The sequence below is a fragment of the Ptychodera flava genome, chromosome 5 (genome assembly GCF_041260155.1).
Source record: "Ptychodera flava strain L36383 chromosome 5, AS_Pfla_20210202, whole genome shotgun sequence".
Classification (NCBI taxonomy): Eukaryota; Metazoa; Hemichordata; class Enteropneusta; family Ptychoderidae; genus Ptychodera; species Ptychodera flava.
In genome coordinates, this window is record NC_091932.1 from 26,348,539 (window position 1) to 26,371,507 (window position 22,969).

Genomic DNA, 22,969 nt, shown 5'->3' on the forward strand with positions numbered 1-22,969 from the left:
AGTTAAAGCGATGGCATCATGCAAAAGACCAGAACTTATGAAGGAAAATTCTGCTGCAAACGATTCTGATGTCTATAATGCATATGGGACATGGGTCACAGTGAGTTTAAGGTACCTCTCAAATATTGAAACTCTTTTCTTGACAGTCAAAATATGAGCTGTGGGACGTAATTCAATCAAACGTTAACCCGTGCACAAAACTGCTGCTAACTATACAGTTAGGAATGAAGAAATGAGGCAAGCCTGAAGAAAAGTGGATCCAGTAGACGATAGTTTAAATATTACTTCTAACCTTATTCACTTCTGTATCTGTGGTAGTAGGTTTTCCGTGTCTTTCTTTTCCACAGTGACAAGGAATAGTTTTCTGGGAAAGCTATTACTCTCTATCCCACTTGCCTTCGTCGTACTTGACATCCTCAGGTCGAGCTCTGTCGGACGGAAAGTGACAGCGACACCACAGTACTCTATCTTTTTGACACTTTTAAAGTCCAATAATTAAATTATTATTTCCTTTTACAGTATCAGCCCCCCAAACAATCTAAAGAAATATTAACAGCGCCGCCAACGATCTAACAAGCATTATTACCATTGTGACAAAAGCGAAACTTCTGCATTATTATAAATCTTCATCAACGAGTACGGATACGAAAACGAATACGAGAATAACTTCACATCATTGTTGCAGTAAAATAAGACCATAAAGGTACAAAGATACATGATCAATGATATGGTTGTCAGTCTACTTTTTGCGCGAGTAGCGAGTCTATTTACGGATTAGATGTCAATCTCAATAAATTTAAAATTTAAAAGTCATAAAAGCCAACAATGTCTTTCATATTTTTTGTAGGGATAAACGGCACTTCGGAATGTAAGTATACCTGCAAAAAGTCCGTGACTATATATAAGGCCAAGAAAATAAAAGTTTGTTTCTCATCCTAGACATATTCCAAAATGATTTGACGCGGTTTTATTTCTCTCATTATTTTTTTATTCTGCAACCAACAAGAACACGAAAAAACCCATGAAAATAACATAGCATGCATAGGAATACACGCAGAAATAAATGTACTGCAGTGTTGCTTTAGTATTTTTGTAAAGCAACAGTTCTGCGGTTTGAATTTTAGTGCAGCAATGCACAGTTTTGACAGCTTTATGTGCACAGTTCTGAATGGAATGTTAGTGTCAGTTATTTTCTTTACAGTTCTGTTACAGCACTGTGTTATCCACTATCGTGGCGCATTTTTGTATTTAGTTATTTATTTTATTTCCTCATAAGCAGAAAAAAAGGTTGACGCGGCGGGCCTAAATTGACGCGCGCGAGGATGAAAAACAAACTTTTTATTTTCCTTGGCCTAAATTCAAATAGTATCAAAACAGAGCAAACTGAAGTAATAAATTTCAGCGGACTGTCGCGCGTTAGTAGTGACGGGATCGCTAAATTGAAACAATAAACTCTGTCAATCTGTTGCGTAGATCTTTTGGTAAACACAATGGCCTTCAGCCAGGAATTGCTGCGTACGCCCGAGAAAGTCAAGCGACTGGGGCCACGGTCTAACGAACAAGCTACTTTTTGCTAACAAACTTCAAAACTAGGTCGGTGGTAGGATGATTCTTAGTAAAATGATTTCACTGGTATCCATTTTTTTCCTTCACAAAAATTAAATCTTCACGTGTCTTCTTCGTTTCTGTTGGAGTCGGCAAAAAGAGAAATGCTCATGGAATCATAAAAACACTGGTTATGGCCTGGCTACTTGTGATTTTCCCCGCCATTCCAAGGTAGATGTCTGAGGGCGCCATCCATAGCAAGTCACGTGATCGCTCTGTGTTTTGAAAACGCATCGTGATATTGAGGTCGAGCGCATACAGCTTGAGCGGAGATACCCCTATTTGCATATTTATATTAGAATTTCGTTCAAATGGAAGTGATGAGGGCGCTGTTCTACTTGACCGTTAGTGTGATTTTTCCTGTTTTTTGGGGGGCAATTTCAGCCCATTTTTTCCCAACAAACGATGTCAGAGACGTTTCTATGGTCATATAAAGCAGTTAAGTTTGTGCCTATGAATTTTTATCAACTTCTACGGCTTACTTTTGGTGCTATGTGTGTATTGTCGATCTATGGCTCGCTAAACATAGGCCTACTTTTGAGCTGCCGCAACTACATGCACAGCTGATTCTTGTGAATATTTTTACATAGTTAGACAGTCTAATCATTATTTAAGCCCCCTAACTTAGTTTTATTCTTGTTCATGCCCTGCAAATCACTGCTTTGGCCTCGTGTAGGTTGTACACCGTCCCGCCATCAGAAGACAAGATGGCCGCTTATAGTGAGGAACGTGTTGCACTCCGCTGACGCCTTGCTCACCCTTTACAAATTGTTTAGGCCCAAAGATTGCACAATATCACATATTTTACTGTTGTCAATCCAACTTATGTTATATTTATATTTGATGCTTGGGTTACAATTTCGCGGTAGTCCTCGTAGGCATTGGCTACCAATATTCCATTGGGTAACCGGAGAAGTCGGGCAGTTGCGAACTCGGCCAGCGCCGATGGTGCTGACCAACTCGGCCAGTGCAGTGGGACTCGGCCAGGAGAAGTCTGCCACTCGCAACAAAGCAATATGATTGCATACGCATCCTCTTCACAGTTGAATATGCCAAACAATTTTAACTTTTTACTACCATAGTTTTTGTTATTTTGTCGGTTTAATACTACCGGGTACTACGAACATTCAGAAAACAACTCAAAGTCGAAGAGCTCCCACGTCCACCCTGCAAAACATGTACGGTCTGCCTCCGTGTTTCTGCAGATCGCGCGCGTACCGTATTAAAGTTCAGGCAAACATTATGCCATTTCTTCAGTAAAATTCATGGCTTGATGACTCTTAACTAAGTTGCTTCGCCATCTCCTATGACTTTTTAACGAACTTCAAGTGTAACTATGACGAAGACTGCAAAACTCGCTACCACGATCGCGATACACCGCCATCTTTAATTTTACCCATACGTGCGTTGAACTGTGATCTGTGAAGTTTGCAAACATTACGCTCATCTTATGAATGACATTTAGATCGCTTTCGTATATAACTTAAGTGAGACTTCAAAAAAAGAAACACTAATATGGAGCATATATTCTAATAGGGTGCATACTGTACTGGCCGACTTCTCTTGTATTCGGTCATTGTCAACTGTCAGTGTCTGTCTGTTTGGAGTCGATGCAGGATGTGGTGGTCGGACATTCCCACGCCTGATTTTACTGACCCCTCAGCCTTTCAAGATAATAATATCGTTGTAAGAGTGGATTTGAGTGACCGTGATTTGTCACAGTTTTCCTTTTCACTGGTAACGGGTAGTATATCACTGTTCAGTTACCATGTTTCAACTCGTCAATGTTGACTGAAGTCCGATAGCATAAAGGCGAGTTTCAGTGCCATAGCGTTGTACGCTGTACACGCGTACACTGGGCTGTACGATCGGCCTTGTACGGTAACACTAACAGCGCATACATGGCATCATGAAATCATGCCGCAAATATATGCGCACTGTCAGAAATTCACGAAACTTGTCACAAGCGTTGTTCAATAGCAAGTGGTTTGACACAACAAGTATTATTTTTGTTCAAGACCTGTATCAGTGTGTTTCGGGTCACAGTCTAAAAATAGCACACAGCGAGAGGTATAAAACCATCATTGCAACGTACGAATTCAGTTGTCAATTATCATTAGTATTTATTTCTATCATGCATAGATACGATGAAATTACTCTCAAAAGTGTACATTACCTCATAGCATGTTCCATTTCGCATTAAATAATCATATTTGTGAGCTTTCGAGCCCATTTTCACGACCAAGTCGCTCGAACGACGTGTATTCCGACATATTGCTTGTTTACATTCAGAACGAGGCTCTGCAGCCTATTGAATTATGCAAATTTCTATACGTCCGCTCAAGCTGCATATCCCGAGCCGTATTCTCTCCCTTGCAGTGCAGGATTGAAGGACTGTGTTTTACTCTATAACACGTACATGTGTTACTTAACTTCTTTGATGTGCCCTCAACGATCTGGCTAACTCAAAATCAGGGCAGAAGAAGGCCACAGCGAGCTACATGTCATCAAGCAAGGAGCCGTGATGTGAGTTCATTCACTCCTCTTGATGTGTTAAAATCAAGACCCACTGTCTTCCTTGCGGGTCCGTATCACTCGCGGACGAAGAGTATTGTGTGCGTAGTACCAAGATTAAAGCGCAGTGGTCGTCGCGCTGCGCATCCTCCTAAGGGGGTCCCCCTCTGTTGTAAACAAATCCAAGAACGCCGCACATGTTACGGGTTGATTGTAATGTTTGCTATATTGCCGCTAATTGTTAAAATGGCGGCTGATCTGTCACAAGCATACCAACTAACCAAATGTAACACGCAATTAAAGGTCAATTAATCTAAGTTAAATATCTGCTGAATATTGAACAATAATTGCACGCTGGATTGAGATCATACTTGCTCATGATTTTCTTTAATCAGTTGAATGGGGCTCGGCTACTGATATCGCTCGAGCCATAGAGCTAGACGTACGCAAGTACGCATGTATACGCCAACAGACTATCAACGACTGGGCTCTAGTTTTCGACATCGCTAGCAAGGACGAGAGCTTTCATTTCAAGAGGCTCGACAGGCTCAAACTACAGAAATCTACAGCTCGCAGAGCAATGCCCGCTGCAGCAAGAAGCATCTCTACATCTGTTCCGTTCCGTGGTCTGTATGAACGTCCGTGTCAAACCGGGTATATGGCGCGCTACACTCGGCTGTGGAGAATCCAACTCAACTACAAAGTTTACCCCGTTTTGGGGTGCAAACGAGAATTCGGAGTACAGGTATCAAGTCAAGCGAAGGACCTTTCATAGGTCTTCTTGTTATGTGGGGTTTATCTCACTTGAAAGAGGTTTCAGACCTACCTGGCAATCAGGAGGTACAACAACGAAGTTTGCCCAGCACCGGTAGGCCTACACCAGGTAGCGGTTGGATCACTGCCATGACCGCGCGCGTGCACAGGACCGGGCACAGGATCTCTCGATACGTCTATGCAATTTTCCTGCCAAATGCCGCGAAAACCCGCTCGTTTTGTCTATTGTTTCCTGTCATTTTACTATTTCTTACCACGTAATACTATGAGAAGTAAGACATGGTGATCAACAGTTGGTTGTGGGCCAAGTCGTCGCGGGCCGGCCGGTACGTTGTGGGACCGGATTCTCTATATCCGTGTACGTCAACGCGGTGACCGTCTCCCAACAACATCTCCCGTGTCCTGCTCTGGCTTGCCGATCATGGTCTTGAGTGTAATTTTTGTGGTAGGCATTGTGCTTGTTGCTGGTCTACATATATAGGCAATGTTGATCATTTTAGTTATGTATTTTCACTGTACTGTACATAGCATTGTGTACAACCAGCGTGATCGCGCGCGATCAAACCTTTTTGAATACTGTGTCTGCGTACAGTAAACTCAGCGACATAATTTGCTGAGTGTAGTGTCCCAATGTTCGTAGCTCTACACGAGTTTATAGATAGAAATACACCACTGAAGTTCGTTTCCGATCTTAATATTTTACTATTGCATGATGTTGAGTCTTACAAAGGCCTTAACAAAGTTGGGGACTGCTCCCATCTCACTCCTATTGAAGTTGAGAAGACTTATGTTTACAAAAATTTATGTTTATCAACAAAAAAATCACGCACGCGCAGCGCGACGACCACTGCGCTTTAAGTTTGGAAGTCTTACGCTTTGAAGAAATCAGTATGGCTGAGCACCCACAACTTGGCAAGTACACTTTAAATTGTTTACGGTTGTCTATTTGATGTTGCATGAAGAAGTAAATGACAGTCCCTGTACTGTAGAAGCAACATTTGGCTCTAATTACATGTATTGTCAACTTCCAAAGATGCCCGCCGACAACTCCGTCTTTTATATTTCAGCCGGGATATGCTTGTAACATGAACAGTGTAGAAGTACATGTATTATGTAATTGTCACCTCAATCACATACATCATATTATGTTTGTAGAACGTATGTGTGTTCTTGGCAAGAAATTTCATTCTGGAGGAAAGAAAGGGGCGTGGCGAAGACAAGGAAATGGTCATTTGCATTTCGCGCCAAAACAGAAGAACTTGTGATTAAAACAGAGACACGTGATAAAGGTAGGATGACGTTGTCATAGTAACAAATATGACGTTTCCTTTGTACTAAAATCTAATTATTGCGCGTACTAGCATTGTGTAGTATTGCTGCGGATCCGTAGCCCTACAACTCCCTTTGCTGGTTGTGCCGGGGAGTGGGGCCCACTCCCCCAACACAACCAGCAAAGGGAGTGGTAGGGCTACGGATCCGCAGCAATGTGTAGTAGTACTATATACTAATACCAGCTGATCGTTTGCATTGAATACTAGGTTATATATAACCACAATGAATACATGCAGCCATGATCCATCACATGTCTCAAGGGGGTGTTTCCCACTGAGGACGACTTGATCATGATATGCAAAGCCAAGAGGGCAGTGGTGATCGAAAACTTGTACTTAGGGTCCTTGTGAGGGACTTCTAATAAATTGTAATTTTTTGGACTGGTGGCCATGAAACAACAATCAATGAAATTGGTGTTGTTTGGTCCCTATGGATCAATGCCATGCCAAACTTACACATGTATGTATAGACTTAGAGCAGAGGGATGCCATGAATTTGTAATTTTTTCTCCGCATGGATACTATATGACAAAATTAAATAACACACACACGCTTCTTCTTGGCGTGCTGATGATAAAAATGGCAAGTTAAAAGGCAGACACACAAAAATTGAATTCAGCATTCAAAGCAAAAACATGAATGGTCAGACATAATTTGGCATGATCTGAAGCATACCGGTAGATGACATTATCAATCGCTGGAGACAAGTGAGCCGCTTATTTTCTGTTATGAGGGAACATTAACTATAATTTCACAGGGATTTGTTCAAACGTTTTACCGGTATTATTAACATGTTGTAAAGCTTCCAGAAGTTCCTACGATTTTAACGTACTATTTTTTGTGTTTGTTTTTTCAGTCGTTGGCTCAGTTAAGTCTGTGGTTACCTGTGCACAGTCTGGTTGTTTAATGTGTATTGAAGTAAGTGTGGTCTACGCTGTCTAACTTCTTTCTTGCCAAGTATTAAATAATCCTCCAAACAGAGGGTAGCTAGGAGTAGAGAATTCCATTATCCCTCTGTGATACCGATATGAGTCTGACAGAAAGATCAAAACTGTATGGGGATCCTTACTGAATAACCCTCTATATGTCATTTCGCTTTGTCCTTTGTCTCTTTCCCACTCTCGATGAACCCTAGACTCTCTCTGATATGTGAGGTGCCAAATGAAAAATAATGAGTTTATACATTTAAAACACGTTTTTACAGGTGTGCAGTGAAATAAGATGGGTTTAGTATCAGTGTTTCATCGAGGATGGCATCAACAGGAAATTTTACCAGAAAATTTAGTGGAGTTGCACCAATTCATATGTTCTACTTTGTATCTTTAAGGTGTGACTGGCACCATTTCAATTTTCATGGGGGGGGGGGGAGGGCTGGTTCCCCTGCAACAAATTACTGGCGGTGCCATCATATCAACAGAGGGGGAATCCCCAATACCCCCCTATCAAGATGAAACAGTATGCATGTACCTACAAATCCAACACTCATGGATACACAGGTATGCATGAGTGTAGCCATGATGATTTCAACTCGTGCGTAGGTACTTACATACATAAATGTATACACATACATACAGCCAGACACACACACACACACACACACACACACATGCATATAACACATTCATCTACATACATATCTACATGTATGCACAGTCAGCTAGAGCATAGATCCTAGAAATATGATTTTCTATGATCTATGTATTAGTCAGTGTAGCCCTGCTTCACTCGGCTCAGTAGTTGTAAGTAGCCAGGGAGGATTATGAGCAAGTTAAATTTTTATTAGTTCCGTCCCACCTATGGGTGAATTAGGCCAAAAAAGTCCAGTTGTTCCTTGTGAGAATACAAAAGTTGAAAACTGGTGTGTCAACACTATTTTTTCTATGGAGTAGAGATCAACTGTGTAAAAAATGTGTGAAAGTCTCAAGATGTAAGGTTTATACACTACCTGCTACCTCTTCTCTAGCATACATGATCAGAGTTTAATACAACATTCTGGAAAGCAGACTGACTGGGTAGTACTAGAAAAATTATATGATAAACAAATATGCTCCACAGCCGTGGTTTTGAAAAGAGGCTAGATACTTTAAATTTCTTTCCTGAACAACCAGTGAAATACTTGGATATCGAAGAATCAAAACCAATATGTTCTGCATCAGTGATAGCAAGACATTCACAAGTCACTTTTAAATTACTTCTTACATTACTGACAGTCACTTTTGTTATCGTTGAAATTTAAAGTGACGTCAGAACTAGTCTTCATTTGTCAACCGCACCCATCGCAATGACGTGTACCTGGAAGTCAGCAGACTACTGGACATTTCAGCATGGTTCAAGGAGAATAACAGTCTCACCTTCCAGACCTCAGTCACTTCACAATGGCGTAATAATCATAGTAAAGTGTGCCGCATGCGATGGGGAGTGTGACTTAGCATTGAGTTGCGAAGCGACAACATCGCTTTGCTCATTGACATGTCTCTCCCTTCCCCTAATGGCGCACTTCATCCTGATAGTTTAAATTGTGTCAGCAAAGCAAATGAGATCTATAAAGCAAGACCAGGAGAAAAGCACACAGTCATTGATCCATGGAAAAAGTTTTTTAAAGCCACCGACAAAATAACCAAGGATAATATAATCATTTAGTTTTTATATCTCAACAAAAGCTTGCACAGTTAAGTCGGACAATTATGTAAAATAATGAATGTCGAATTCTTACTTTCAGGTGGAGGTAGTTGGCAAACTAAAGCCATACAAATTACCAGCGACAACGTTTTTGCCCAAAAAATCTGCACCAAACAAAACATTCAAGAGCAACAAGGAAGTCGTCGATTTTTACAAGCAACATAGAAGAAGCAATGCTCACAACTTGGATTACAGCGACAGTAGGGAAGAAATAACAGATAACGATACAGATGCCTATCTGTCTTTATTCAGCACAGATAGTGAATCTGATGTCAGCAATGAGAATGGCGGTCACTCGTTTCAGCCAAACTTACACTCGTCATCCGGTCACGAAACTCCTAGTTCATCTAGATCTGCTGCTACAGAGGAAAGCACCACCAACCAAATGAAATGGCCGTCACCCTCTGTTTTTCCGGCGAACTATATCGGTTTACTGAAAATTCATCAATCGCAATTATTCCATCCACCGGAGAATATAATGGCAAGACGAATAGATGAACAGTTCATGAAAATGCTCAAGCTTGACATTGTTGATAATTTTGAGCTTTGGCAACAAAGCCCGTTGTCAGGAGTAATAGATACTAATCAGTGTAAAGACAGCCGACAATATAGTGCCAAAAGATTGCCGAAATACAAAATTTATATAATCGACGGGAACGACACATTGGGAGCATACAGAGAAATCTACAGAGAGACAGGCGATAAAAGGTTTGAAACACTGAAAGTACACTTGTACGCAGGACTCACAGATGTGGAGTGCCTAACTCTCGGAATCACCGAGCCTTTAAGTCCAAAAACGCAAGGCCCAACGGATTTAGAAAAAATTTGCTTTTGTCGGAAGTTGTTGTATGCAATGAATGGTGTTTCAGAAGACCAGCCAACTCCAGCACCCAACAAAATGTGGACAGATAGAGTGCACAGAACCTTCAACTTAACAACGGTAGGACTTTATCATCAAAAAGTGCATGAGTTCTTGTTTCATTGGACAAAAAAGGGAATATGAAGTCAAAAAGTGAAGCATTTTACTATTCAAGTAGACACTTTGAAGCAAATTGCCAATGTTAAAATTAGCTGCAACAATATGAGGGGCTTAACTCAGATTTGGGGATTAACAATCTTACATTGATTAACTTTTTTTACAGTTTCCTTGTAATATTTTTATACAAAAAGTAAATTGGGTGAACGTAGTGTTCCAGGATTCTAGAATAACAATGGACAATAAGAAGAATGGTGGACAACAATTGACAAGTCTGTTGATCTGGCCTTTTTAGAGACCTACAGCTGTAATTTGTTGTGGGCCAAATAACAGATATCAGACTAGCACCTTGCTGCAGACACTGCCATTATTACCACCTTCGGTCATTGATAGGCATAAAATATGAAGTGCCACTTTCAGTACTTACAAACAATAATGTGGATAGCTAATACCTCCTTGTATGAGAGGAAAAGCATACCGATAAGGGGGAGTTAAGTTTGATCAAGGCATGGTCTGAAACTCTACTATGTGCACAGGTTCTGATTGCTTAAATTTTATAATACTATATTACCTTTAGGTAGTATGCCTTGAGACTGAAAGACTTAAACTTTAGATCAAACTTTCCTCAAGGAACCTTTCAACCATTTTCTTACCAAAACAATAAAAATTTTGGGTTACCATAGAAAGTTTGGTATTAAAGAAAATTTACCTAACATTCAGTAATATTTGAAATTCAAATTAGCTGCCTTGTGTCCCTGTGTTACCGTCATAGGGAAAAATAACGTTTTTGATTTTCGAAAAACTACAACGATGAAAATTGTTCTTACTCCAAGAGCTTTTAAATAAAAAAGTCTCCACAATGCCAGAACGGTATTGAAAAAATTGAGAGTCCGGATATTTGTACCAGAGGGATATTCAGAATATACTTTAAGTTATTGCACCACTACATTCCAGCCAAATCTCTCTAAATGTGTTTTTTGCACAATGATGATAACATTTTGTATCTTCTTCAGAAATCGCAGCACGACGGAATGTCAACAATTAAGAAAATTGCCAAGTTTGACAAGGAACAATGGGATTTATTGTACAAATTTTACGTGCAGAACCCAACATTTAAAGCCAGAAGATTTGACGTCCTGAATGGAGTTGACCAAGCAACTAAATTTCAGCTGATTCGGGAGCTGGGCGAAGGCGAAATTACATTCCCAGAATTGCGTGAGAGGGCACGATATTCAAAACTGAAGGACACAGTGAGTATAAACATCATTTGAAGATTTCTGACTGTTTTGATATTTACAGTATGTCACTTTAATTACGACATATTTTAATGGAAGCTCATATACTCAAAATAGCTTTATAGCATAGAAGATTTCACAGACAATATCTACAGCAAAGAAAATATCACTGATAGAAGACTTGAAGATTTCGTAAAGTTTGCGTGCTTTAAAATTTGTTGCTTTCCCATACTTCCTCATGCTACCTTCCGTCCAACTAAAACTAAAGGAGTTACTCAACTCTGTTGCTGTGTCGCTTATATTCATACCTGTTTTGTAAAGAATTTAGTATTTTCAATGCCCTGTCATTTACAGTAAAGTTTTAGTGAATGCATAACCGTGAGTATCTTGTTTTCACTTGATAGGAGTGAAAGGCATTTAAGCAAGAACTAGGGTACGCACGCTCAGAAATATTCACAGCATTACTTGAAGCACAATAATTTGTCCACCAGTAGAAATGACAGTCTTTCTGTTTTAAAATTGTTATGGAGCTTGGCGCACGAGTTATTGGAACACTAAATTAGGTAATTACCCAGCAACTTGGCTGAGTACTTTGCTATTTGACCTGGCGTTTACCTAAACAAGAGTCTGTTTTATGGTCTGAAGACTGATAAGATATCCACCAAACTCAGCAGGCAGCTCCTCCACTGAGTAAACTGATATGCCTACACTGCAAAAAACATTTTTGACCGGCAGCTGCATGTAGTTGATGGGGAGAGTTTTGAAGGGCCGGAATAAAATGTTGTTAAGTGTAAAACATGATTTGCCGCTGTCATTTTGTGTCCTGTTTTTGTATAGATGCATGTTATTACCAGTTTTTTAATCACAATTACATACATTGAAGAAACACTGACTGTCAGAGCAACCATCCAATCATATTGTAAAAATGGACTGTTCCATCAACGTCGGTGGTGAGCTCATGGAAGGTGGTAAATTTGACGAGTTTTGTACACTCTAGATTTACAAGAGATGCTGCGATGTTTCAATTCCAAATAACATACAGAGGCAAAACCTGTCAGGTTCAGGCCCAGGACACAAAATGAGTACAATAGATTGTGTTACATCATAATATTTATTCCCCATTTTCACAATTTTCCCATGAACTAGACGCCAGTTGAAAATGGTTGTTCCAGTGTAGGCATATCAGTTGACTCAGTGGGAGCTGCCTGCTGGGTTTGGTGGATATATTATCAGTCTTCAGACAATAAAAAGACTCTTGTTTAGGTAAATGCCAGGTCAAATTGCAAAGTGCTCAGCTAAGTTGCTGGGTAATTACCTAATTTGGTGTTCCGATAACTCGTGCCCTTGCTGTAAAATTGTTATGGAGCTTGGTGCTCAATATAAACAGAGTTTTTCATGAGATGATCTGAATTAAATGTGTGAGCAATATATCTCTCTCTCTCTTTCTACACACACACACACACACACACACACACACACACATAAATATTTATATACATACGGTATATGCAAAAACTAATGATAAAAGCACACTACATCTGATTGTATCTACACTCTACACTGCAAATTATTAAAACGTTTATATACATACCGTATAACTTTTCCCATTAGTTTGTGCAACATATAATTAGTTTATGCAATTTATATATATATATATATATATATATATATATATATATATATATATATATATGCCAACCTAAGGGCATCATCCTTTACTACACTACATAACTCTTGAAGGGTCAAACATCCACTGATTGTACATCTTCATAGATAATAAAGACCTGCCAGTCTGTGTCTGTTTGAGCTCCATTGACTAAAATCTTACATATTGATGACCAGAGAGATACACAAAGCCAATTTATCATTATTATTTTGCCAGTGCAGCATTTTAATACATATACATGTATATTCAGGCAATCGACAGAAAAGAGACTCTCAAAATGAAACTACACTTGTAAGCAGTAAACTTCTCAAACTAGTCAAACCTCAAAACACACTGAATAATGGTTTCACCCTGTCATAACAGCAGTTCTTTTTATTTTAAACAAGGCAGACACAGGTATTTTGACAGTCGATGCCACAAACAACTTGAACCTCACCTGTCAGTCACTGGTCAACGTTCCATTAAGGGCAATAAGAGTGAAGCATGGCCGTACAATAGATGAAGAGATTACTGGTGATGAACTGATCAAAGCTATTAAAGGTAAGAGTCCACCAACATATATGCTACTGTATGTAAGATTAGATCTGAAATGTGTGTCTTATTGTTCACATAGAAACATAGCTGTTTGTAATATTGTATGCATCTATGTATGACTGGATGTATTTATGTATGTATGTATGTATGTATGTTTGTAAGTACCAGTATATGTACATGTACATATGTATATATGTACACATACTTGAACATGTATATGTATGTATGTACTGTATGTATGTAAATGTATGTATGGATGAATTTTAAGTATCTACACATGCATACATTCAGTACGTACTTACGAACATATGTATGTATGTACGTATATATGTAAAATAGAACTGATGGTTGAAAGGTGTGTACGTATACAGTTTAATTTCTATTGAAATCTGTAATGAGGGATTTTTTGCTGGGTCTCAATACTGTAAGACTTGAATGTATTTTGTATGACACATGATAGAAGTAGTTTCAAACAGAATACACTAATTGACCATTAAGCAAACTTGTATTGACATTTATAGATATTTTGTGTAATTAAGCACTTTCATATGCACTCGGATAAATGGCTTTTGAATATTTTGAAATAGAAAGAAGTGCTACAGAAACTGCTAAATGTTTGATTATGTAATGCAATCAGAGAGAGAGAGAGTGTCTGTAGAGACACTCTGTAGAGACACTCCCGTGTGAGGAATATCTTTGAAGAATATTAGAAATATCTAAATGAAGTGTCAATGTGAATCAATGCAACAATTACAAGTATAGCTGTTATTTGTAATTCTGTATTCTCAGAACTCAAGAGACAAAGAGCTCTCACAAATTCAAGTGATGACGTGGCAGGTAATTACCCCTTTACAATTTCCCTTTTAGCTCACATTTGGTTTTACCAATGTGAGTTTATCGTATAGGCTGAAGTCGATGGCGTCTGTATGTATGTGTGTATGTATGTACATGTATGTACCTGTATGTATGTATGTATGTATGTATGTATGTATGTATGTATGTATGTATGTATGTATGTATGTACAGTATGTCCGTCAACATCAAAAACACGCAAACCGCTGCACGTTTCAGCTTGGTATTTGGTGTGTGGATGCATCCTGGGCTATAGATGGGATTTTGTTCAAATGAAGTCTGCATTGCCAAAATTATGCAAATGAGCTTACAAAATGTGAAAATGGTTAAGAATTAATAACTCAAGAACCGCTTTTTTTATTGCTTTGAAAATTTGTGTGCAAGTACCTTAGGTAAACCTTATACAGTTTTATGAATATTGTGAAGATATCCTTAATTTTGTATTTTTGCTGAATTTTTTGTGATTTTTCTCATTTTCAGTAAAAATTCTTCTTCTCTGAAACCGCCAGCCCAATCGCTCTCAAATTTGGGTTGTCTCTTTGCAAGGGTGTTACTCTTCTAATTTGTTGAAATTATGACAAAATTGGGAAAATTACTATTTTTGTGCAATTTTGTCATTTTTGGTCAAAAAATCTTAGACAGTATTTCCTTTTTAAAACCCCTGGACAGACAGCTTTCATATTTGGTACCCAGACATACAGAGATGACAATAGTTAGATATGTGGAAATTGTCCTGAAATATAAAAAATTGTATTTTTAAGACAATATTATCATTTTTGGTCAAGAAAACTTTGTCTCAACATTATTTGTTTGATAGCTTTGTAATTTGGTGTAAAGTCCCTTGTTTGATAGCCTTGTAATCTGGTATAAAGTCCCGAAAGTGGTTATTAGATAAATTTTCTGCTCAAAGTGTTGGGAAACCCCAAAATTTGTATATTTTTGGTACTTTTCTCAGTTTGTGACCTTAAATGACCTACACCAACCCAGGATATGTTGTGAGACAATTTTGAAGGCTGTGAACATAATTTTGTCATATTTGGTACCAATTTGTAGGAAAATTTGATCCAGAAAGCAAAGCTGAGGTGATTTTTTTCATTTTGGACCAATTTTTGCAACTTTTCTATGTAAGACATACAAGAACTGATGAGAAATTTGGATCCAGGATAATTCCAGATGTTGTAATCACTGCCCACAGTGGAAGGCATTTCACTATCTGTAACTAACTTACATGTAAGTCTTGTTTACATTAGAATGATAACACTCATGGCATTAATTAAAGATCTCCAAGGTTGTTAATGTACTTCCTGTCATTGGTCTTATGTAATACCAAGGGGTGGAACATTTGATATTCAGGAGGGGGTAGGGTCTAGAAGATCGATGATACAGCATTACTTTTTTACCAGATCCCTTGTGCATTTTTTGCCCACTCCCACCTTTTCTTTTTATCAAGCCTTCTCTGTTTTTTGTTGTTGACATTTGCTTATTTAGGATCTGCTTCTCCCGTCGCTATAGAAGTTGATATGCATGTTCCTAAAGATGACCTCCAGTACCTAAGTTGGAGACCTTATTTGCATTTGTCATTCTTGTTTTTCCTGGTTTAAATATTTCTCGAATGGACCAATTCAAACCAAATGTGAGCACATAGTGTCCTTGACGGTATTTTTTGTCATTACAGTTATGTTGTTATTATTACTGCACAGGCAGAGTGTGCTTAAATCTCTTTTAAAAATGTGAACTACCAACTTCAGTCCCCCACAGACAGATATCACCAGACCTTATGTTTTGAGGAAAGCAATCACTCCGCTCGCCTACCACTCACATAAACAAAGTGCGAGAGCTACATGTATTTTCCGTTTGTGTAGACCCTAATCAATCTTTACACCAGCAAATAATAACAATATATTATTTGTGGGTGTATACATGTAGTTTAAGAGTACCATGAAATATTGCAATGAGAGCTTATGTTTTGTAGGTGGCGTCTGTACGTATGTATATATGTATGCTAGTATGTGCAAATTTAAGTCCATCCACATCAAAACTCCAAAACTGCAGCACCTACAATCTTAGTATTTGGTGTACAGGTGCACCCAGGGATGGAGATGTGAATTTGTTCAAATGAATATAAAGTATCAAAAATATGCAAATGAGGTGAAAAAGGAAAAAATCCTGCAAATTGCAAAAACTCTGTAACCCCAGGCTAGATTTTGTTGAAACTTGGTATGCAGTTTCTTTATGGTGACTTTAGTTAGTCTCACATTGAGATGAAATTTTGATAGTTGATTTTGTAAGGGCAATTTTTGCCATTTTTTGGTCAAAAAATCTTCTGTGAAATTGCTCATTCCATGGCCTTGAAATTGATGTGCATGATCCTAGGTTTAACCTTTTTGTTCAAATTGTGGTGAAGTTCTCACATTCGTATTTTTGTGGAAATTTTTCCGTTTTGGTCAGAAAAACATTTTCTCTGAAATCACTTGTCCAATTGCTTTGAAACATTGTATGCATGTTCCCAGGGGTAAACTTAGTTAAGTGTACTCACCATGGCCTGCTACATCAAACCAAATGTCAGCCAAGTATCATTGACGCCATGTTTTATACTCATGTAAATATCCTACACATTATGTTGTGCCTTTTCTTGTGGCAAGGAATTGAAGGAAAAAATTATCTGCATAAGCAAGTATACCGGTAGGCCCGTTCTACATATAAAATTATGATGATTTTGCCAATCACTGCCTGTCACAGTAGGCATGTGTCAGAATTTTTCGTTTGACATTTGATTAGGCTATAAAAAACAGTTCAAGGAATGTAGAGCGCACTATAGGCAGAGTGTTGAATAATGCAGGAATTTACTGGTTATTGCAAGGACATGATTTTGCCGGGTAAGAATGCAACACAGCCCTATCGCTTATCTTTGTAAACATATTTTAGCAAGGGCAGACAAGTAAATGTATAATTGTTTAGGCTTTTCTGTTGTGTTTACAGGAGAAGAAGGAATTCAGATCAATGACACAGAAAAAGAGATCCCATCGACCATTTCATTTACACAGGAAAAAGGTAACCGCATTAACAACAAAACATTTCTACCACTAAGTGAATCACTTTCTCTCTTTTAGCTCACATTTGGCGTATGGATATATACCAAAGAGAGCTTATGCTTGGTCGGTGGCATCTGTACGTACATGTATACCGGTATATGTATGTTAGTATGTGTGTCAACATCAAAAACTCCAAAACTGCAGCACCTACCATCTTAGCATTCGGTGTACAGGTGCACCCAGAGATGGAGATGTGAATTTGTTAAAATGAACATGTCAGTATCAACACTATGCACAAAAGGAAAAATCCTGCAAATAACAAAAACTCTGTAACCTCAGGCTAGATTTCATCGATACTTGGTATGCAGTTCCTTTATGGTGACTTTAGTCAGATTTGTTCAAATTGTGATGAAATTTTGATAGTTGAATTGTAGGGCAATTTTTGCCATGTTTTTGGTCAAAAATCTTCTCTGAAAGTGCTTGTTCCATTGCCTTGAAAATTCATGTGCATGATCCTAGGTTTGACCTCTTTAAATTTGTTCAAATTGTGGTAAAATTTTTGTATTTGTATTTTTGTGGCAATTTTCCCTATTTTTGATCAAAAAATCATTTCTCTGAAATTGCTTATCTTATTGCTTTTAAACTTGGCATGCATGTTCCCAAGGGTAAACTTAGTCAAGTATACTCACTGTGGCCTGCCACATCGAACCAAATGTGAGCCAATTGTCATTGACGCTATGTTTTATACTCATGTACATATCCAAGATCATGTTGTGCCTTTTCTTGTAGCAAGGAATTGAAGAAGACAGCAAAATGGAGGGTTGGCAAGGAAGAAAAACTTGAATGGAACTGTGAAAATTAGATAAACTTCTCATACAAATGAATTCATGTATGCAGAGAATGCAACTGTTGCTTAATAGTGTGGGGGATGTGACAGTGGAATTTGTTAAAGCAATTGAATAATTCCGAGAGGTATCATCGGTAAATGAAGATTATCTTTTCAGCAAAAACTGAACATCACTATAATTGTCAGGCTGTAATTACAGGTTCAACGTAACACATCTTGGAAGTGGGACAACCAATACAGAATCACAGTTACCCAAACCACAAAAGCCTTTGTCTCATCCATTTCTTTACTGCATTAGCTACTAACTCTTCCTTGGGCAAGATTGGCCGAAATTTGTCATCAAATCTTTATAATAAATTGTCTTTAACAGATGCAGAGACTTATCAGAAAGGTGACCTGATCCAAATTGATGGTGGTGATGACATGTGGTTCGGCAAGATTATATCGGTTTCAAGAAAAAGTGCATTCGTTCAATGGTGTGAACCTGGAAAAAATGGCTACAAACCATTGTTTTTGAAAGGGAGGCGGAAGAAACCATACACCGACACAATAAGTCTGTCATCAATAATTAAGAAAGTTTATCTTGTACGTAGCAAGGTAAGTTTCCTGCTTTTATCACAAGTGCTTCTGCAATTGTTTCTGAAATACTGCATGCCGTCTTTCACTTGATATTTATCTGCAGGTACGAAGTTATTAGATTCATAATGGCATATTATGTATATGGATAAATATTCTTGAAAGTTTTTGACAGATCCCTTAGTTTGCCTTTTCATTTTCATTTCACAGGAACGACTTAATGCACCGAATGACATGACAAACAGTCAAGCTGAAGATGACACTGTCAGGCAAACAACTAATGAAATGGCACTGGATGAAACACAGTATATTCATGATATCCATCATTTGAATAATGAACTGAGAATTATGAAAGCTCAACATCAGGAATCCATAGAGAAGATACAGGCAGACATAAAACAACTCTTTAGTATCATTAAGAAGACTCCAACAAGACGCAAACGTAAGTTCAATTCGTTTATCTTCAACAGCAGATCATTTCATTACCTCATAAAAGACCACCAAAGGGCCAGTATAGGAACAAAGTCAAAGGTAAAATGTTGTAGGGGATCATGGTGGATTAGAAGTTATCAGTGAAGTTTAAGAATTCAACAAAATAGTTGTGCTCAAATACATCGTACCCTCATTTTAGTCCAGATTGTAATATTAACTATTGTTTTGTCAAAGGTCTGACCGATGACCCAGGGTCGTATGATGAAAGTGACGATGACGAAGATTGCTTGCAGGAAAGTAAAAGGTAAGCTAGTAGGATATTGACAATAATATAAGGTGATTCACAAAATACTGGGATTTATGTCTGAGTACATCGTGCAGTGGAGGTATTCACAGAGACCCATAGCGTGTAGGACTTTATCGAAGTGTACTATGTACCAGGATATGAATTCCAGTATTTTGTGAATAACCTTATTATTAATATTCTACACCTTTTAAAGGGACAAAGTCGCCCATTTTTTCATGAATTTTGTTTGATGCGAGATACTACTTACTGAATGAATGGGTGACCATGCATATATTCGACCCCGGTTTTAGACAAATTAAATGAAACCATCGCAAAAATGAATTAATGGTCATGACCATTAATCTATTAATTCATTTTTGCGATGATTTCATGTACCGTGTCTAAAACCGGAGTTGCATATATGCAAGGTCACCCATTCATTCAGTATCTTTCAACATGTCAAACAATACAAGTAGTATCTCGTATCAAACATGAAAAAATGGCGGACTTTGTCCTTTTAAGTCCAATATTAACAGAAAAAGTTGAAATTAAAGCGTTTTTAGGATGCGGATCATTCACTTCACCGAGTGATCGTGAGAAGACTCGGAACATGTTCAGTGTTCAGTGTGCACACAGAACAAAATTTCAACCTATGTAGGTAGCACAGTGCACAGTGTAGAAATTGTAGTTCAGCAGCATAATTTCATTCAAGTTCACAAGTTTTGTATCGACAATTACTCACAGCGTGAAGTACTGAATGTTCACATGTATATTTTTTGTGAAAAATTTGAAAGCTCTTGTTTTTCTCTGTGATGCAGTAAATGTGTTACAAGGTCAAAGGTCATATAGTGTCCAATAATGCGTAAAGTTACGTCATCAAAGTTAATGGACTCAGCGTCCTCTGTTACCAAAACTTACTGTACAAAGAAACACCATAGGTTTACAGAGGCAGGTGTATAATAATTAACAAATATTGACAATCATGTATTTCAATTGAAATATTCTTACAATAACATTTGCAGGAACAAGTTGTTAGTTTCTATGCATCTTTCCTATTTGTATACATTTCAAGACATCCTTTTATTATGTTATAAACAAGATAGCGTGATATTCATGACAAATATTTGCAAGTTTTGAACTTTTTAATGTACCAATTCCCGCAGGCAAAGAAGACTCACGACAATTAAGACGGAGACGTTTGTAGAAGATTGTTATGCCGGCACAGGAACAAGCTACTAGGTAAAATAAATAAAATGGCTACCTCTTCCAGCTCCCTTTGACAGTACAGAGACCAAAATTTGCTATGGAAAATGATAGGTCTGAAAAACAAATTGATATTGAAAGGGATATGTCAGTGTTTAAAAGCCTGACTTTGCCATCCTTCAGGTAGTGTTAGATATTGAAGTGTGTGATTGCGTGATTTGGCGGAGATAGATCGATTCTTGAATAGATAAAATTTCAAATATATATAATTATGAAACTGCATGCTTAGGTATGGACACCTGTGAAATGGTAGGTTCCCATTGAACTTAACATACCATACTTACAGTGGTTTGCTTTGAAGCATTGGCATTAGACGAACTGGACATATTGTCTAAATCGAGGTGTTGCCAACACTGTTTGGTGCAATTAACAGCTAAGCGGTAACTCTACAAAAGGTGAAACATTGTTAAGCAGGAGGTCAGACGTACTGTAGTCTATGTACCACATATATCCAAGCACTGTCCAAGTCTTATCACTTGCTTTCAGGTGTACATGTAGTTCTTTTGACTACCGGTACATCTGACCTGCTGCAAGACAATGCCCCAACTTTGGCAGAGTTGATTTCCCCATGGTGGACTGGAATTACTGCTCAGCTGATATTTACACCTGACAGTGTTGGCAACACCTCAATTTAGACAATATGTCACCTTCGCATAATGCCAATGCTTCAAAGCAAACCACTGTAAACATGCGTCAACAGATCTGATAAAAATATAGCTCTACCCAGGATTCTAATGTTATCTTTCATTTACAGCAAAGACCTTCACCTTTGATGGGTGCACTGGATATTGCGGGTGACGGCACAGAAGTTGTGGCTTTTGAAAGATCATTCAAAGCTTGAATATTATCAACTATTGCCTTACTGGATGCTTGAACAAAAGAAATACAGATGTCTTCCCAAAGTTTTAGCATTTGCATCTTTCAACATCTGCTCATTCGTGATGGTTTTCGGTTGTGTTTCATCTCACTGTGTACTTTATAGAAGATATTTGCAACTATTTTTTGTACAATTGGATGTCAGTGAAGAGCTCATCCTGTTTATAGGAAACATTTTCAATCATATATATTCAAGCCATTATACAGTTATTAGCTTGCGCAGCAAGCTGCCAAAGACGGCCACCAGCGACTCACTGATATGCATACATCTCTCCTGTATGATGATAACAAAATTCTGGGCGGTAAGGCAGCAACCATTGCAATCACATGATTCATTTGATAGTATCATCGTATGTCATGGCCCAGCTTCAATAGTTTTTAATTTGAAGAAGATTCAGTTTCCAAGCAGTGAAGTTAAAAAACAAATTCATCGAAAAGAAATGAAAACGAATTAAATAGGCGTTGATATATTTTTGTTGGAGATTAAACATCACTCCGTTTGATAGCATCAGCTGTGCATGTGCTTCATGCTGGCAATCATCTTGTGTCAAGGGTCATTGCTGTGGCACAAAATACAGTACTGCAGCGCATTGAGTAATCAATCTCAGCAAGCTGCCACATGTGTAGCAAGCCGGCCCAAAGGCTATAAATGCCTGTGAGTAAGAGGAGTATCTGAAAAATACCTCCCTCCAAAACTACTCTTTAGCAGACATTAAAATGGACTGTCACTTTCTTGAAATTACACAGCTGTGCCAGCTTGTGGGCTCAGCCCAGTGTGATATTAAAGGTTTACATGTATCTGTAATTCAAGCGAAAAAAGTCACTTTCTGTTTTGAATGTTCGGCTTCAGATTTAAACTAAATTTTGATGATTCACCAGTTTACATTGTAAATCATATGGTCATTGGGTGGGAGGGTGGGGGAACGCTCGAGGGTCAAAGCTAACAATGAATACTCAAGGGTAGCCTCGTTCCCACGATATCAGGCACAGCCTCGAATCCGCCCCATTTAAATTACAATAAAACAAGTATTATTGCACACTTAACTGTTGGCTACTCTAGCACTAAACAACAACAATAACAAAGTAATAATAACAATAATAAGAGACAGACACACAGTGTTGGGGATCAAGGTCAACTACTTTAATACAAGTTGACAGGCTGCAAGCCAAAGTCCGCCAAGATTACCCCAACACTGGTGGTGGGCGCTAGCCCTCCTCCTGAGTACATAATGCGAGGGCCATGGATTTTGTGACTTTGCACTTTGTTTCATGGGACAGAACTGTGTAGCGTTCGAACGCATTGGATTTCCAATCGCCTTGTAGCTTGATTAATAAGGGGGGATTGCCAAATTAAGAGCAAACGTTGCTCCGCCACGGCGGAATGAGTGACCGGAGTAGTCGGCCGGCTTAAAGCCGCAGTCAGTAAGAATGAGTTTGAGTGTCCTAGTGAATTTCGCATGCATGAGGACCAGGGGGTGGTTGCTGCGGTTT

The 22,969-nt window shown here is 38.4% G+C and overlaps 1 protein-coding gene across 1 annotated transcript; it reads left to right on the forward strand.

The window, feature by feature from the left end:
• Positions 1–3,968: 3,968 nt before the first annotated feature.
• On the forward strand, positions 3,969–21,683 carry LOC139133383 (uncharacterized). The gene is made up of 14 exons (XM_070699941.1): positions 3,969–4,241; positions 5,753–5,805; positions 6,049–6,182; positions 7,081–7,142; positions 8,944–9,843; positions 10,893–11,129; positions 13,167–13,320; positions 14,104–14,191; positions 17,146–17,217; positions 18,416–18,642; positions 18,832–19,063; positions 19,288–19,357; positions 20,503–20,578; positions 21,357–21,683. The coding sequence occupies exons 4-9, from the start codon at positions 7,131–7,133 to the stop codon at positions 17,168–17,170; spliced, it is 1,416 nt and encodes a 471-aa protein (XP_070556042.1). The 5' UTR covers positions 3,969–4,241; positions 5,753–5,805; positions 6,049–6,182; positions 7,081–7,130; the 3' UTR covers positions 17,171–17,217; positions 18,416–18,642; positions 18,832–19,063; positions 19,288–19,357; positions 20,503–20,578; positions 21,357–21,683.
• Positions 21,684–22,969: the final 1,286 nt, after the last annotated feature.

What these genes read in the sequence shown, in the direction of transcription:
- LOC139133383 (XM_070699941.1), top strand. An exon ending in ATTCAAAACTGAAGGACACA is followed by an intron (nt 11,130 to 13,166) that starts GTGAGTATAAAC and finishes ATTTTAAACAAG; the next exon opens with GCAGACACAGGTATTTTGAC. An exon ending in TCCCTTTTAGCTCACATTTG is followed by an intron (nt 14,192 to 17,145) that starts GTTTTACCAATG and finishes TTGTGTTTACAG; the next exon opens with GAGAAGAAGGAATTCAGATC.